The sequence below is a fragment of the Glycine soja genome, chromosome 19 (genome assembly GCF_004193775.1).
Source record: "Glycine soja cultivar W05 chromosome 19, ASM419377v2, whole genome shotgun sequence".
NCBI classification, from domain to species: Eukaryota; Viridiplantae; Streptophyta; class Magnoliopsida; order Fabales; family Fabaceae; genus Glycine; species Glycine soja.
Genome location: NC_041020.1, coordinates 45,166,053 through 45,181,682, shown reverse-complemented (window position 1 = coordinate 45,181,682; position 15,630 = coordinate 45,166,053). Strand labels below are relative to the sequence as shown.

Below are 15,630 nucleotides of genomic sequence, written 5' to 3'. Positions count from 1 at the left end.
CTAACACAAACTGCACATTAGCGACCATTATGATCTTTATATGATCCAATAAAACTCCAATCACTTCAAATATCTTTTGCAATTGATGAAAGACCCAATAACCAAAGCAAGATCGAAAAAAACTAGAAAATTTAGCCTAAAAATAGTAGAAATTTTGTAGCTTTGAGGCGAAATGAGTTTGAATAAAAGTTTAAGTTTTTTTTTTCTTTTTGTGAGAGCTTTCCTGAGTTTTTGGGTAAAGAATTGAATATGATCTTATCAAGACAACTTATGACCATCAAATCTATAACTCCATAACCACTGTCAAGGGTACGAGATTGATATATAGCCAGGGGGTACAAGTATTTATTTAGGGGATATAATTCATTGTATGTGGTGGGATATGTAGTTTGGAGCAATTGCTAGCTTGGGTTCTCTGTTGGGGAGTGACCGAATGGGTTTCATAGCTTTACCAAACTTAGGCGGGCTCTTTAGTGGTTTTAGTTGGGGTACTGGCTTCTCTCTTGTTTTTCTATGTTGTCGTGACCCACCACCTCCGATCCTCGCTCTCTTCCTTTCTTTCGCTTCTCATTGTCATTCCCCTCATCTTGCCTGACAACATCACTGGTGGCAAATTCGAAGCATGAAACACATCTGAATTGAGTTTTTCTTTCAAGTTACTGGGAATGATGAAGCATGAGACATACACTGAGAGAGAGAAAGAGAGAGAATATGTGTGTGTGAAATAAGGCGGTGGCGATGTAGACCATGAAAGCAAGAGATGTCATGTTGTTTCTCTCTTGTGCTTGCGTGCGCACTTGTCGTTTTGTTGTTTCTCCCTTTGCGCACTTGTCGCAGTGCTACTTCTCTCTCACGTCGTCTGCTTCTGTCTTGTTGTGTTGCTCTATTTATGCATTTTGTGGGGTGCATCTGATGGGAACTTTGTGGGGTTGTGACACGAAATAAAGATAAATAGTGATAGTTTTTAGTTGTTATTAGACTAAATTAATTATTTTAAAATTTAAATGTTAATAAAATACTAATATTTTAAATGGAAAATTAAAAAAATAATTAAAATGATAAACTTTTAAAAATATAAGAAATTAAAATAAAAATTTAAAAATTTAATATATCAAAATAAAATAATTGTAAAATATAATAGAGCAAAAATAAAATTAAATCAATTAATTTATGCATAAATGATTTGTAAAGTTTTTTCATTTAATTTCTATAAAAAAAATGATTTTAACTCATGTAAAAACTAGTCTTAGTTTATGACAGAAGTTTATTTTATTTTATTTTTTTTAGAAATATTTTATTGTCCTATAAGTGTTTATAAAAAGGTTTATCCATACATATTATATTCATATAATTCTCTTATGTGAAGTGGAAAGTGAGATTCTCATAGGAGAGCATGGCTTGTCCTATCCTACTCATCCAACATAGCCCAAGGTTGATTTTGAAATATTTGAGTTTTAGAAATTAGACCATATATATTTTCAAGAAAAGTTTGAGTTATACTTTGTGTCATACTAACTTGATTTAATTTCCTAATTATTATGAACATTTTTAGATCACCCACAGGTAAGCTCTTCTTCTTAGTTAACATCATTAAAAACGGAACATTATGTTGGACGACGACGCCGAACCAACCTGCAAGCATTGAAGAGCCAAGACTACGAACCATCAAACAACAGCAATTTAAGGGTGGGAAAAGTAAAAAACACATACACACAAACAAGAACTTGAAACTAAAAAAAAAAAGTGATTACCCACTGTTTTAAAATATACAAATTGTAAACAAAGGGCGAATAAGCTTTTGGCTTCGCCATTGCTTTCGTGTGCATTTGACGAGGACAAAAAAAATATGCTTTTCTTCCTCATTTTCTCTCTCTCTCTCTCTCTCTCTCTCTTCGGAAACTTGAAAGATGAATTGTTGAAAAGCTAAATCACGGATACGCTTTCATTAATTTTTATTTATCCCATTTACTCGTTTCGCACTAAAACATAAGTAAAAACAATTAATTTATGTCCTAATTAAGAAAATTAATTAATACTAATTAGCTTTATTATTTTATTTTTAAATTTTTTTTAATTAAGATGATTAATTAATTTTATTAATCTTATTTGAAAACTATTTTTTTCAAATATAGGACACCAAAAAGTTGTGATCCTGATAAATTTTAATTTGGTCAATAAAAAAGAGAGAGTAAATTACACACAATCTGTGTGAATTGTGCCTAATACTCATCTATTATTTGATCTTACTTTTGTACACCTTGTTATAACATCTTTAATTAACAACCATATGTAAATAGAGGGTATCACAATTTGTAAAAAAACAAGGAAGTGTAAATATAATTTATTCAATAAATCATATATAATGTATTTATACAAATATTATATTAATATAATTAATTAAATATTACCTTAATGGTACTTGTTTTATTATCACCCTGATTAAAATTAGAATTCAGCTTGTATATATATATATATATAATACTTATGTATACTTCAATTTTTCTATTCTAAAATAAATTTTATAAATTATTTTTTAAGGAATAATAAGAAATATCTGTTTAATACACACATACATAAAAGTACACATTAATTTTAGCTACAATTACTTTTTATTTAATATAATATTTAAATATATAAATTCAATTAAAAATTATATATTTAATATACGTATATTGTCGTTATATTCATTAAAGTTAATAAATATATTATATTTGATAAATATAACAATCAATAATGTATAAGAAAAATAACGATACATTTATCTATATACATACAAATTCTATATCAATAAAATTAATGAAAAGATATTATGCGTAGTTGAAAGAAAACACACAAGGGTGTGAGTATAATTACGTATAAAGATGGCATATCAAAATCACATTGCCCATAAATAAATAAAATAGTATTTTCATTTATTTGGGTAAACATGTTTAGAGGAATGAGTATCGGATGTTGTACCTGAAAAACAATTAAACTTTTTGTAAAAGGATGACATAATATAAACATAATCAATAAATTATTTCAATTCATTTGATAATCTTATTATTTGTAAATAAAATCATAGGATTATTTTATTCATCAAAAAAATCATGATAATAATTTTTTTTTATAGTTGGATTTTTTCAGGCCATCTACTGGTTAGTGATTTATATGAATCATTAATATTTTTTTCATGGACTTTTTTCCATTTTTTATATGGTTCCTTGCTTAAAAAAACCTAAAAACTACTATTCAAATACAATAATAACACCAAGTGTTATTTTTACCCTTAATTCAAATATTATTAAGTTTGATTTCCTTAGGTCACGTCTTAGATTAAAAAAAATATTGAAAATGAAAATTTTGATAATATTGAAAATGAAAATTTCATCAAAATGATCAACCAAATTTTTTATAATTATTAATTATCAATAAAATTAATGATAAATACTATTTATCAATAAGGTGATAATAATAAAAAATGATAAAGAGGTATCCTACAATTCACTAAAAATACATAAGATTCATGACTAATTTACTCTAAACAAAATATGCCAGTGAATATGTTGTTAAATCTTTCAAACTTTTTTTCAGAAGTAACATTTCTCTTAAACTTAAGATCTCTAAATACCGATTAAATTAAAACTACTTAATGATACGCGCTGCATATCCTATTATCGTTAATAATAATGTAAAAAAAAATCCTCATTAATAAAATATAATAAAACAGTACGGTTACAATTTTTTTCGTGTGTGAGTCGTACTTATATTATAATTTTATTTAAAAGGTTAGATGTTTTATTTTATTTTATTTTTTTAGTTCAGATTTTTTATCTTTTAAAAAGTTTTTTTAGGTTTAATTTTTTATTTTTTAAAAATCTTATTTGATCATTTATTTTATTATTTTTGTTTAATTTAATTCTTTAAGTTATTTAAGATTGATTTCAATAATAACTTAAAAATGATTTTTTTTCAGTTTTCTTTTTTTTTTTTGCTTCATAATTGACGACATCAATTTTAAATTAATTGAATTATTAAATTGAATAAAAAATAAGATAAATTATTAAAATAATTTTTTTAAAAGACAATAAATAGACTGAACAAAAAAAAACAAATAGGTGATTTGGCCTATTTAAAAATAGGTTTTATCATGATTTTAATACTAAAATAATTGAACATGAATAGTTGGCATTTATTTGTCAACTTCAAAACTAAACAAAAGCACCGCTCTAGTAAATAGCGTGAGTAAGCAAGTTGAAACCTCTCCCTCCAAATTATATATACTCTCTCTCTCCTCCTCCTCCTCCCCCACCCCATACCACTAAGTCACAAACACAATCCTCAAACAATTTCCCACTACTTTGTCTCTGTCTCTGTTTCTCTCTTAATAACCCTTCCATTTCGAACTAGGATCGATGCTACAGGTGGAATCACTGGTTTCAGCGTGCGCCGGCGGATCCAGCGATCGGAAAATCGCCTGCGAGACCCTGGCCGACGACGTCCACCCCACGGATCCGCCGGAGTCCCACCCGGATTCTCCGCCGGAGTCCTTCTGGCTCTCGAGGGACGAGGAATACGACTGGTGGGACCGCAACGCCGTTTACGAGCGCAAAGAATCCACCAAGGCAAGTAATAATAATTCAACAAACCTAAACCCTGGCATCAACTCCAGCAACAACTCCCAGCGTTTCTCTCTCAATTTCAAGTCCAAGGCTTCCACCATCATTGGCTTACCTAAGCCGCAGAAAACCTCCTTCGTCGACGTCAAGAACCGCCGCAACCACAACAAGCCCAGTAACATCAGGCTGTTCCCGAAACGCAGCGTTTCGGTCGGAAAATCTGAGTCAGGACTCGTCGAACCGTCTTCGCCCAAAGTCTCTTGCATGGGAAGAGTCAGATCCAAGCGCGATCGAAATCGCAAGTTGAGAAGTTCACGAAAGTCTTCCCCTGACACAGACGCCAAAGAAAAACACAGCAGAAGCGGAAAGAAACCCGGTTTTTTCGAGAGTTTTCGCTCTATTTTCCGGTCCGGCCGAAAAGGGAAACCGGACCGGAAGAAAAGCGATCCCCTGGCCGCGGACTCAACTCATGAGACGAAGAGCGGTGCCGTTAACTACTCTAGAGCGCGGCACAGCACGTCGAGCTTGAACGACGTGTCGTTCGAGGAGTCAGTCTCGCGAAACAGCGTGTCGGAGAGCGAACCGCCCGGTTTGGGTGGCATGATGCGGTTCGCGTCTGGGAGAAGGTCTGAGTCGTGGGGAGTAGGTGATTCCGAAGGACACGTGGCACAGTAGTATTGGATGAAGATAACCGTTCGGCGAGGGCAAACACGAAGTGGGGCCCTTTGCCCTTGGATGTAAGCAATTGAGATAAAAAGGCGAGTCTTTTGGCGTGGGACCAAGGCGTTGGAAGAGGGAGTGACGTGGCGCGTTGAACAAATTTTACTTGTTACTGTTTGGAAAGTAAAATCTTTTTCCTTTTGTGCTGTGCTTGATTGAATCTGGTGTATTTTGTAGCCACAAAGTTTTGTCTTGTAAATATACACGAGTCATGAGTGGTTTTTGTTTCTTTGAATTGAGCAGATGTATGTATATTTTGATTTTCTCTCTTGGGTTTCAATAATTGTATGAATTGTCCAACGGTGCATGCGTTGCCGGTTCCCTCTCCTTTTCAATTAAGCAAAATTATTAAGCATGGGTGTTAATGTTTTGCTGTTTCTGAATTCTATATTGTTAATTAAGGGAGACTAGAGCTGCGCAGATGCACAGTTTTGATGAATTAAAAGATCATGCATGGATTGGAGGATATCCGTATTTTAACCGCAGATACCATTTTTAGGTTAGGACACTAGTTTTGTTTCTCTTTACCTCTCATTTTAAAGGAAATTTACTTATTTATCTGTTATTTTAAAATTTAATGATACTGTTAATTATTATTTCTCTTTTAATATCTTTATAAAAAGGGGAAATATTAGTTAATGAAATACTCAAATAATAAATAAGAGAAAAAGGATAGATTAATTTACAAATTATTTTAACATAGCATGAACAAATTAAACGATATGTAAAGAGAAATGGAAGAAATAATTTTATTTTTTTTCAAATATCTTCTAGTAAATATTTTTACTTACTAGAATTAAATTAAAAATTAAATACATTGTATGTTTTTTAGAATAGTAAATAATTTAATTTTTGTTTTATGAACTACTTAGAGAATTAATAAAAATACACATCAATAAGAGGATATAATATTTTTCTTGATGTATTATGCAATATACATTACGAAAAGAGATTTTTATTGTATGCTCACGTACACAACATAAGAATTGTTCTCTTTAATTAGTCATCATATAAAGGGCATTATGGTAATTAACGTAATTAAAATTTAATTAATTTTCTATCTTGCCTTCCTTTACGTTAATCATATAAAGGGCATTATGAGTGTACAATATTTACCAATATATATCTTCTTTCAGTATAATCTCAAATTAGTAATTCATAGTGCTTTTTTATTATTATTTGTAGTAATTCATAATGCTTGACGACTCTAAAGAACACTGACTATCGATATATATTAGGGAAAAAAAAATTAATTTTTTTTTTCTTTTTCACCTATTATGGCGACAGGTTAATTAAATCTTATAAGATTCACTTTTTTTATGAAAGAGAAGTATATTTATGCCTTTTCAAGAAATTGATAAAGTGTACGTTAACTTTTAGAAAACTAATTTGAGAAATCATTTTAAATTTCAATAGATTATGGGAGAAGTTTGCAAAGGGAACATGCTAGAAAATTTAAAAACCATTTTTCAAGTCCTATTAATTCCATAATTTCGGTTTGGAATCAAAATGCGCCAAAGTGTTTATATTGCATCATACGTCTACTGATTTTTATATTACATAGGACTAAGGAAAGATCAGAGTTGAACCTCAATCTTATCTTACCATCAATTCGTGTCGTGGCGTTGATCTTTAAGGTAGAATGACCGTGTTACTAATACTAGGTGGACTTGACGACAGGGAGGGGTGGCTTGCCATTTTGATTTTCCATTGATCACATGTCAAAGGAGAATGATTATACACTTACCAAGCCTCTCTTAAATGGCCAAAATGTCAAACCCAATGACAAAAGATTCAACGCTTTCCATCCTAACTTGCCGTTGAATCATGTTTGCAAGCTGTAGCTAATTTAATTTTCGGCCATCACTTCATAAAACAAACTTTTGGGTTTCTCATTTTTTTCTTCTGTAATTTTTCTTTGTTAGGTTAGACGGTGAAGGTTTTGACTGGGAAGACAAGAAGCTTCAACAACAACTAAGGTTGAAACACGTTGCATTCACACATACAATCGTTCAATAGGCTACTTTTATACGCTTTGTTGAGACTATTAAATCAAAAAAGATGAATGAAATCCAAAAAAATCAAAACTAACATTATTATATTAACAAGACTGAAAACCAAAGGCATTGGACTCAATATTATATTGAGTCAGTTTATTTAAACATATTTGTTAAAATAAGTGTTTATTTTAATAAAATAAATATATTTTTTTTAGTATGTTTGTTTAAACGATTCCTGTTTAAAAAAATATTTTTTTTGTTTATTTTAAGAAAGAAATCATATCTTCTTCTTAAAAAATATTTATATAAAAAATACTTATTTTAAAATTATTTGTTTAAGTTTGAAGAAACTCATCCATTATGTTATGTCCTAACATCGTGTAGAATCGGTTCAAATCAGAGTATGATTTTTATCTCCTACAATACATAATCCGGTAGTCGTTGCTGTAATATGTCTGCTCCAATTGACCTCTTGTATTCCACACATCCAAGATGCCAATAACAAATTGGGCCTCCTTATATCCTGCACGGTTCACTTTGTCCAGCGCAACCAAACTAGTCTTCAATACGAAATCTCCTACTGGGAGTTGCTATTCTCACTCCCAAAAGGCTACACTCAAACAAATGGTTTGTTAATATAGATTTTTTTTATAAAAAAAAAAAAAAACCTGAAGGACATGACAATAAAAAAATGGAAAGGGGCTTATCGGAATAAATTTTGTCTTCTGTGCTCAACTCATATTACCTCTAGCAATACAGAAGTAGTTTCACTTCCTGTGAGCAAGTATTGACCAATAAAATTGGTGTCTCCCTTCTTGATTGACTGTAAACAATCCATACAAGATTAAGGTTCAAACAAACTCAAACATTGCATTGAAAAAAAAAATTGAGTCATAATATATAGATTGTATTAATCATGTAGCAAGTAACAAATTACAATTCAAGCAAAGGGCCTCTAAGGAATCATGCAAATGTAATCTTCTATTTATAACACCATAAGCAAGATCAAAATCACATAGATAGCTGAAATTTACAGCTAGTTTTAGCTAAGCAATGGTAGCAAGTTGAGATTGATTCCAATTCGAGCAAGACCAGAGGCAACCAAGAGTAAACTTAAAAAGAAACCACTCAGGTTAATACTCCTAGAAAATATGTACATGAAAAGCAAGTCAGTCACACAATATCATGAGAAGGCTGAAAGCTTTTAATAAACCTTTGCCAGTCCATCAAAATTGATAGGCAGTATCTGTGAAGATGCTTCTTGTCCCCTGTCAGGAGTCAGAACAACCTGACCATCGGCCTGAAGCGAGATCCATTTCTCACTTTTGTTAAAACCTGCATCTCTGCACCAACTGTTTCCAGCCTAACCTGGCAAAGGCAACAATAGAGTAACCAACTACCGATATCCACACTGATATCAGAAGCAGAATTTCACTGAATAAGTGTGCTAGCTTAACATTTCAACCGTATTAATGGACACCATGCTTACATCCCTTGAAGGCATAGAATCTACAGTTTGGCTTGGAATTAGTCTGAAACGATTTTGTCGAAGCGAAGGTTTCACTAAGTGTAATGATTTTAATGATGTTCATTGGCTGTTATTATGATTATCTTTTACTCATTCTAGTTTGTGTCTGGACTAGTTTTTGTGTTCCAAATAACTTGTAATTCAAATTTATTAGTTTTGTAGCAGAAAAATATAATAAATAAAGAAGAAGAGAGACAATACAATCTCTAGAAAATATAATGATTTTTCTGAATCAAATTGTTCTGAGCAGCAATACAATATATAGCAAAACAAAAATTAATCACTTATTAATTTTAGGAAAACTGAAAAATTGAAAGTGACTTGCTCTTAAAGTATAAGAATCATTTATTGACTAGGTTAATCTATAACTGAAACAAATAAAAACAAAATATGCACTTACAAAACTAATTTAAAGAAATTTAAATCAAAATTTACCCTTTTTTTGAGGGGGGGGGGGGTGTAACTAATCCAGAAATGCACTTGCCTGTTCTAAATTAATCTGAAGTCCGTTGCAAGTTTTTCCTTCGGTCCCTACATAAAAGTGAGGTTATCTAGTAGAAGTAGAAGGATTGGAAAACAGTTGAGAGATGTCTTGCAGGGAAGAAGAGTTTGGAGAAGATTTTCATAAGTTATAGAAGCAGATAAATTTTTTTAACTACTGATATGAGGTTTTTGGTACATTTGTACTTATACATACAAAAGTTTGGATTCATTCTTGAGTAGCTAAACCACACGCTTAACTTTAACTTGGATGATCAATCTTCCATCCTTGAAAAGGAAAATACTGGTTAACAAAATAGAGGAAGATTTGTTTCGAAACATGCTTTAACAGTGGAAGTCAATTAACACACCAACTAAATCTTAATAGCAGTCAATTTAAAATATAAATTGCTAGCAACCGCTACACACTATTATTGCATTGTATTTGGTTTTGGAGCATCCAATGGTTTACAGGAACCGCCGCCAATGGATAATATTATTTTTTTTATTCGCTATCTTAATTCATCACATTTAGTTCATCTGAATTACATACTAGTTTTCTCATCAAAATGATTAATCTCTCCTTGTTGGTTGGTTGGTTAGGTGTCAGTCTGTATTGCTGTCTCTATATATTAAAAGATTCTGCAATGTTCAAATGTTTCAACTTGGTTTGATTACTTTACATAATTTCGCAGTATGACAATCTTTACTCACGATATTTTTCCCACTGGTAACTTAAGCTTTCGCTTGTCTAAAGCTGTTTTTGAACAACTGCTTTCCATCTGCAGATGAGCATGCTGCTTGCTGCAAAGGATGAAGTTCAATTCTAATAATATCTCATTGGATTCCCATAGCTGGTTTTTTCAATACTGATGAAGTACAAAATTAAACATAGTAAAAGATGATGAAGTTCAATGTTGGGCATTGGATTATCAAGTTTCCCAAATTTATGCCATTTTTACGTAAAACTAAAGGTCATTAAATAAAGGCAACAAATCATTCTTACAATTAAATAAAAATTTGCAAATAGAAAGAGAGTAAACTTCAAAATAAAATTGATAAATCAATATTCACATGATCAAGTAGTTTTTTAATTTGTCATATACTTATTAATAAGTATGACATGCGTAATTGACAAGTCACACAGTATACAAGGTAAAATCTTGATAACCAGAGTCATAAACCTCAAAGGTGAAAACAAAGAAAAAAAAACTAGTTATCTATTTCTGCAATCGGAAGAAAGCTTTCCTTGTAGATTACTGTCTGACAACAGTGAAGCTTTCCTTTGATACCAAGCTCTTCAATCTTCAGGCTACTCAAATCAAACGAGACTAGTTCACCATCATTCTTTCTGAAGAATATGTTGCCCTTCTTCCCCACTCCGATAGGATGCATATCACCCTCCTCAAGTCTCACTCCAATAGGAGTGTCAACCCAAGGTAAGGACCAACATTGAAGAGTTTTAGTCCATGATTCTTTCACACTTGAGTTCACCCAAAATTGATATCAGAAAAGTAGTTGTACCCAATGTTATGAAAATCGACAATCATTCACTCGGTTGAGGCATTGGATCAATGGTTTAGAGGAGGTTCAATCCATGGGTCACTTATTGACCCAATTAACCTAGTATATATATTAAAAAATTAAAAAATATATAATATACCTAATAAAATCCGATCAGTTTATATTTTTATATTCTAAAATTAAATTCATTGTGATGATCAACCTATAAATATTATATAATCATTTATTATTATAAATTATTTTTGTGGGTATTATCATTAAATAACTAAGGAAACATTTAATTTTCAGGATTAAATACAAAAGTTATCGAATGAACATAAATAAATAAGATGAAGATATATAAAATACACAAATATTATACATGATCAATATGATAACAATTAATTATTATATATTGTTATCAAGATAAAAAATATATTATAAAAAATATTATATGTCGTTTAATAATTAGTTATTAACAATTTAACATATTATAAGAATTGAAAAAAAAATTGATCTAATTAAATCGGACCAACTCAGTCTAGGTCATCAGATTTCATCAAATCCTACCGGATGAAACCAAAACAAACAAAATTTCTTGCATTTACATTAATGAGACCACACCAAGTCCGGTCCAGTTTTGATAACTTCGGCTGTACCTACACAATATAAGATTATAGCAAAAGACTCATTTAAAATCGTCAAGTATGTACCCATATAATAGTGACTATCATCTGTTAAACTAATGAATGGTTTAATGTCATCTCTGTCTGAGTGCATAGGTGTTGTAAGGAAAACCTAATTGTTAAGTCAAATGACACCAAACTGAATTCAGTTTCACTATCACTATTACCCAATGACATATTCCATTCATATACACTTGAACCTGCTTGGTCATCAATATTACCAGGCATACCGATATCAAGTTACTAGGCATACCGATATCAAGTTTCCTCGAAAGAGTTACTTCTCAAACTATATATCTCCCACAAGGGGCGGAGAGACATATTCTTCCATGACTGTAGCACTGGCACATCAGATCGTCGAGGAAAAAATGATAAGTATTGAAACACCTTATAGTCATTTGTAGCATGATCATAACCAAATCCTTGATATGTAACCAAAAGAACGCAGTAAGGTGTTATAGACTCAGCATAACCAGGAGGAATGAGCTTGAATTTTTTGGTAGCTAGATTCCACATTACAACTTTAGTCCATTGCATAAGACAAATAATGTCATTGATTGTACCCCAACCCAAGGGCAGAATAAAACTTGTTTCTCCCTCACCGTTACAAAGCAAGGGTTGCTTCTCCCTCACCCCTACATTTTTTTTATGAACTGTTACAATTCTTATTATTAATTTTAATTGTATTTTCACTTGATATTATTCCTGTTTTATGAGTTATTTTAGTTAAAATTTATTTTATTTTTTCTCTTATTTTTGTTATATAATTTAATTTGTTTATGAAAACTTCTTGACTTCAAGAATGCAAAAATTGAAAAATTCAAGTTTATACCTTTATTGTAAAATAAGCATATACTACTATTATATTTAGTAGTATCAATAAATGTAAATATTATATATAATTCATTTTTTTATTAAGTATAATCGTTAAATATTGCTAATAATTTCTATTTTTATTTATAAAAACAATTAATTCTATTAATTATGCTATTTACAAATTATATATAGTTTAATTAAGGCAGTAAAAATTATTTTAAACATTGGTAATTAGATCTTTTTAAATAGCCTTTTAAAAGTAAAAGATTAAGGTAATAACATAAACTTATTAGAGCATTTACAATATATGATTGCTATATATATATATATGGTGCATCCTAATCCAACCTCAAGTTATATATAGATAGATATTGAGATTTGAGACAACTACCATGTGATGCAAATAGCAAGGCCCAATTCTTTCAGTACATCGAAAATATACCTAAAGATTTCCTGTAAGAAAAACGTGTTTGGAAACAGCAAAGAATAAATTGTAACAAGTGTGGAACTAAAAATGAAGCTAATGATAGTGCAGCAAATTATAATTAGATTAGAGAAGGAACAACCAGTGTCCCAAAATACAAGACAGCCAAAGAATCAAGCATCAAACAGGGAACTAAAACACGCTTTAGAACCCTACGCTAGGAACATGACAAATTAACAACGGACCACACGCGCATCATGCTTGTTCTGTCTCTCTCTCTTCCCACAAATCAAGCAGAAACAAACCCTCCCAAAAGGCCAAAACCCAAACCAACAAAACCACACACACTCCATTTCCAGCAACCTTAACGACACATAGGACACTGAATCAATCCATTCTCATTACACTGCCCACACCTCAGAGTCTTCTTGCGATCCTCATCCAAAACCTTACAACTTCCATTACACTCCACGCACATCACAAACCTCACACCACCACACCCTTCACACTCCCCCAAAGCCTTGGGAGGAATCCCTTCAAAGAGAACCCCTAATTTCCCCTCCTCTTCCAACTTCACAACTTCCTCAGCACCCCCAACAAACCTTCCCTTCACGAACACAACCGGAACCTTAACTTGCTCGGTCCCCATCAGCTTCCGCAACTCCTCCTTAAACCTCGAATCCATTGACACGTCACGCTCCAGCACGTGCACGCAATAGGACTCGATAATGGACCTTACCTTGTTGCACTCCTCAAACGTCTTTCTGATTCCCCTTAGAGTGGTGGTGTAAATGACAACGCAATTTTCCCCTCCGGGGGGCAATTTTTCCTCAAACGTCTTAATGAAAGTTTGTGAATCCAAAGATTTTCTGACTCTTCGGGTCTTGGGGGTGGCCCACACCATTCTCTTGATCTGTTCTTCCTCTTGGGAGAGTTCCTTTTCGTAAGAGGCGAGAAGCTCTGGATCGAACAGAGGACTAGGACTCCTCCGCTTGGTGTCGCTCCCGAAACTATTCCTTCGAGCACGAATCGGGGACCCGTTTAGAGGAGAACAAAAATTGGAGGGTTTGAGAATACCCTTTGGGCTAAAATTGTAATCCAAGCGTCTTACACCGGCATTGTGGTGAACTTGCACTTCAATTTTGTTCTCTTTCCCTGTGAACTTCCTGAGACTCTTGGGGGACCCGAGTTGGTTGAGGAATTTGAAGGGGGTGGTTTTGGTTTTGGGTTTTGGGTCGGTGGAGATGAATCCGCGAAGGAAAGGTGTGGACTTGGGGATTTTCATGGGGTTGTTTGAAATGGGCACTCCCTCTTCGAGACCCTCCATGAGTTCCCAAGCGTTGATAACTTCGGGTTCTTCGCGAATCCGAGGTGGAGATGTTTTGGATTCTTCGACGGGGAGTTGAAGTTGGTGTTGCTCCTTCTCCTTGTCCAACATGAGTGCTCCATAGGTGGAGGAAGTGAGGGATACGACGTGGTTCACGTAACTGCCGCCATTGGTGGCAATGACTTCTTCTTGCTTAAGGTCTTTCTTGATGTGTTTTGAGGAGACGCAGCCCATGAGTGAGTGAGGTTCTCTCTATTGTTTTGTTAGTTTTAAGGTATTGGAGAAGACGAAAAGTTGGAAGACAACGGCTCTGGGAGTTTTCCCCCTTGTCCCAACCGTTACTTGACTGCAACGGGCCCCAACGGTCAAAAATTCAAATATTGGCCATTTCTATTTGCACTCTCCTACTCTTCTACGCATTCTGTATTTTTTTTTTAAGAATATGATTTTCGAAAGAAATTTATTTTTGTGAGTAAATTTAACATATTTTGGAAATTAATTTTGATAAAATATTTCTAAGAATTTGTAGATTTCTCTAAAATTAATTTCTAGATGGGTTCTGCTAACTAGTGCATTGGTTAATAAATAAAAAAATTGTATAAGATTGAATTGAGATTGCATTGAAAATCACACGGAGTACATTGTTAGACTACATCTCTATCGTTAGTTTTTAAAGCAAGTTCTTCTGTGCAATAATTCTTGACGTACCACTAGAGCAAAACATATATTCTCCACAATGTAAGAATACTTTTTTAATGTCTCCCTTTAATTGATTTAAGAGGAAAAATTAACAAGTCAGTACAACAATCCAAATTGAAGAAAATGAAAAGAGAGATCATACAATTCCAACCCATAATCAAAAACAATTTTTTCACAACATTTCATCCCAATAACAAATTTTAAAAAATTATAAATCAAGTGATAATTTTTAAAAAAAATAATTGAGAAATATGGAAGAATCACTCGCAAAAATCCAAATGTCCTTCACAATCGTGGTCGTGCGCATAGCTCCTTTACCGTTGCTTGTCGGCGGGTGTGGATCTCATTTGTTGTTGTGGTGGTTGTGGACAAATCTCCTCCACCTTCGTTTGTCATTGATGTGGCCTTCCGAGAAGTGGATGACCGCATGCAAGCTGTGAGAGATGCAGATCTCCTCCACCGCTGACACTGGGAAGAATGAGTGGAGGCGGTATGCGGAGTGGTTGAGGGGGCAAGAAAGAATGGATTGAGGAAGGTCCAAGGGGGAACGTTGAGTGGGTGGGAAAGGAGATGGAGCGTCCTTGTGATTGAAGAAAAAGAAAACATTGAATGATGAATGGAAATAAAGATCCACAAAAATTAATATATAAGCTCATGTTCAATTTTAGCGAACAAGTATATTGAAGTATAATTTTAGCGAACAAGTATATTGAAGTATAAGTTTATGGTGAAATCTTACCTCAAAAATTAAATAATATATAATTAAAAATAAGACCCATAAATTTAAATCTTAAAGTTTTAGATTAAGGTATAATATTATGTTTATGTATAAGTTTATGGTGAAATTTT

The 15,630-nt window shown here is 32.6% G+C and overlaps 2 protein-coding genes and 1 long non-coding RNA gene across 3 annotated transcripts; 1 reads left to right on the top strand and 2 right to left on the bottom strand.

Annotated features, from left to right (window-relative positions):
* Nucleotides 1-4,157: 4,157 nt before the first annotated feature.
* On the top strand, nt 4,158-5,683 carry LOC114397922. Its single transcript, XM_028359985.1, has one exon. It carries the CDS (start codon nt 4,395-4,397, stop codon nt 5,271-5,273), a length of 879 nt encoding a protein of 292 aa, XP_028215786.1. The 5' UTR covers nt 4,158-4,394; the 3' UTR covers nt 5,274-5,683.
* A 1,993-nt stretch (nt 5,684-7,676) lies between these two features.
* Nucleotides 7,677-8,877, bottom strand: LOC114398486. Its single transcript, XR_003663606.1, has 3 exons — nt 8,532-8,877; nt 8,064-8,141; nt 7,677-7,928 (listed from the first exon to the last, which is right to left on the bottom strand). It is a non-coding gene; the product is annotated as an uncharacterized LOC114398486 (long non-coding RNA).
* Nucleotides 8,878-12,840: 3,963 nt separating this feature from the next.
* On the bottom strand, nt 12,841-15,412 carry LOC114399054 (uncharacterized protein At5g39865-like). The gene has a single exon (XM_028361155.1). It carries the CDS (start codon nt 14,314-14,316, stop codon nt 13,120-13,122), a length of 1,197 nt encoding a protein of 398 aa, XP_028216956.1. The 5' UTR covers nt 14,317-15,412; the 3' UTR covers nt 12,841-13,119.
* Between the last annotated feature and the right edge of the window lie 218 nt (nt 15,413-15,630).

Coding starts and splice junctions, on each gene's coding strand:
- LOC114397922 (XM_028359985.1), top strand. CDS start 4,395: ATGCTACAGGTGGAATCACTGGTTTCAGCGTGCGCCGGCGGATCCAGC.
- LOC114399054 (XM_028361155.1), bottom strand. CDS start 14,316: ATGGGCTGCGTCTCCTCAAAACACATCAAGAAAGACCTTAAGCAAGAA.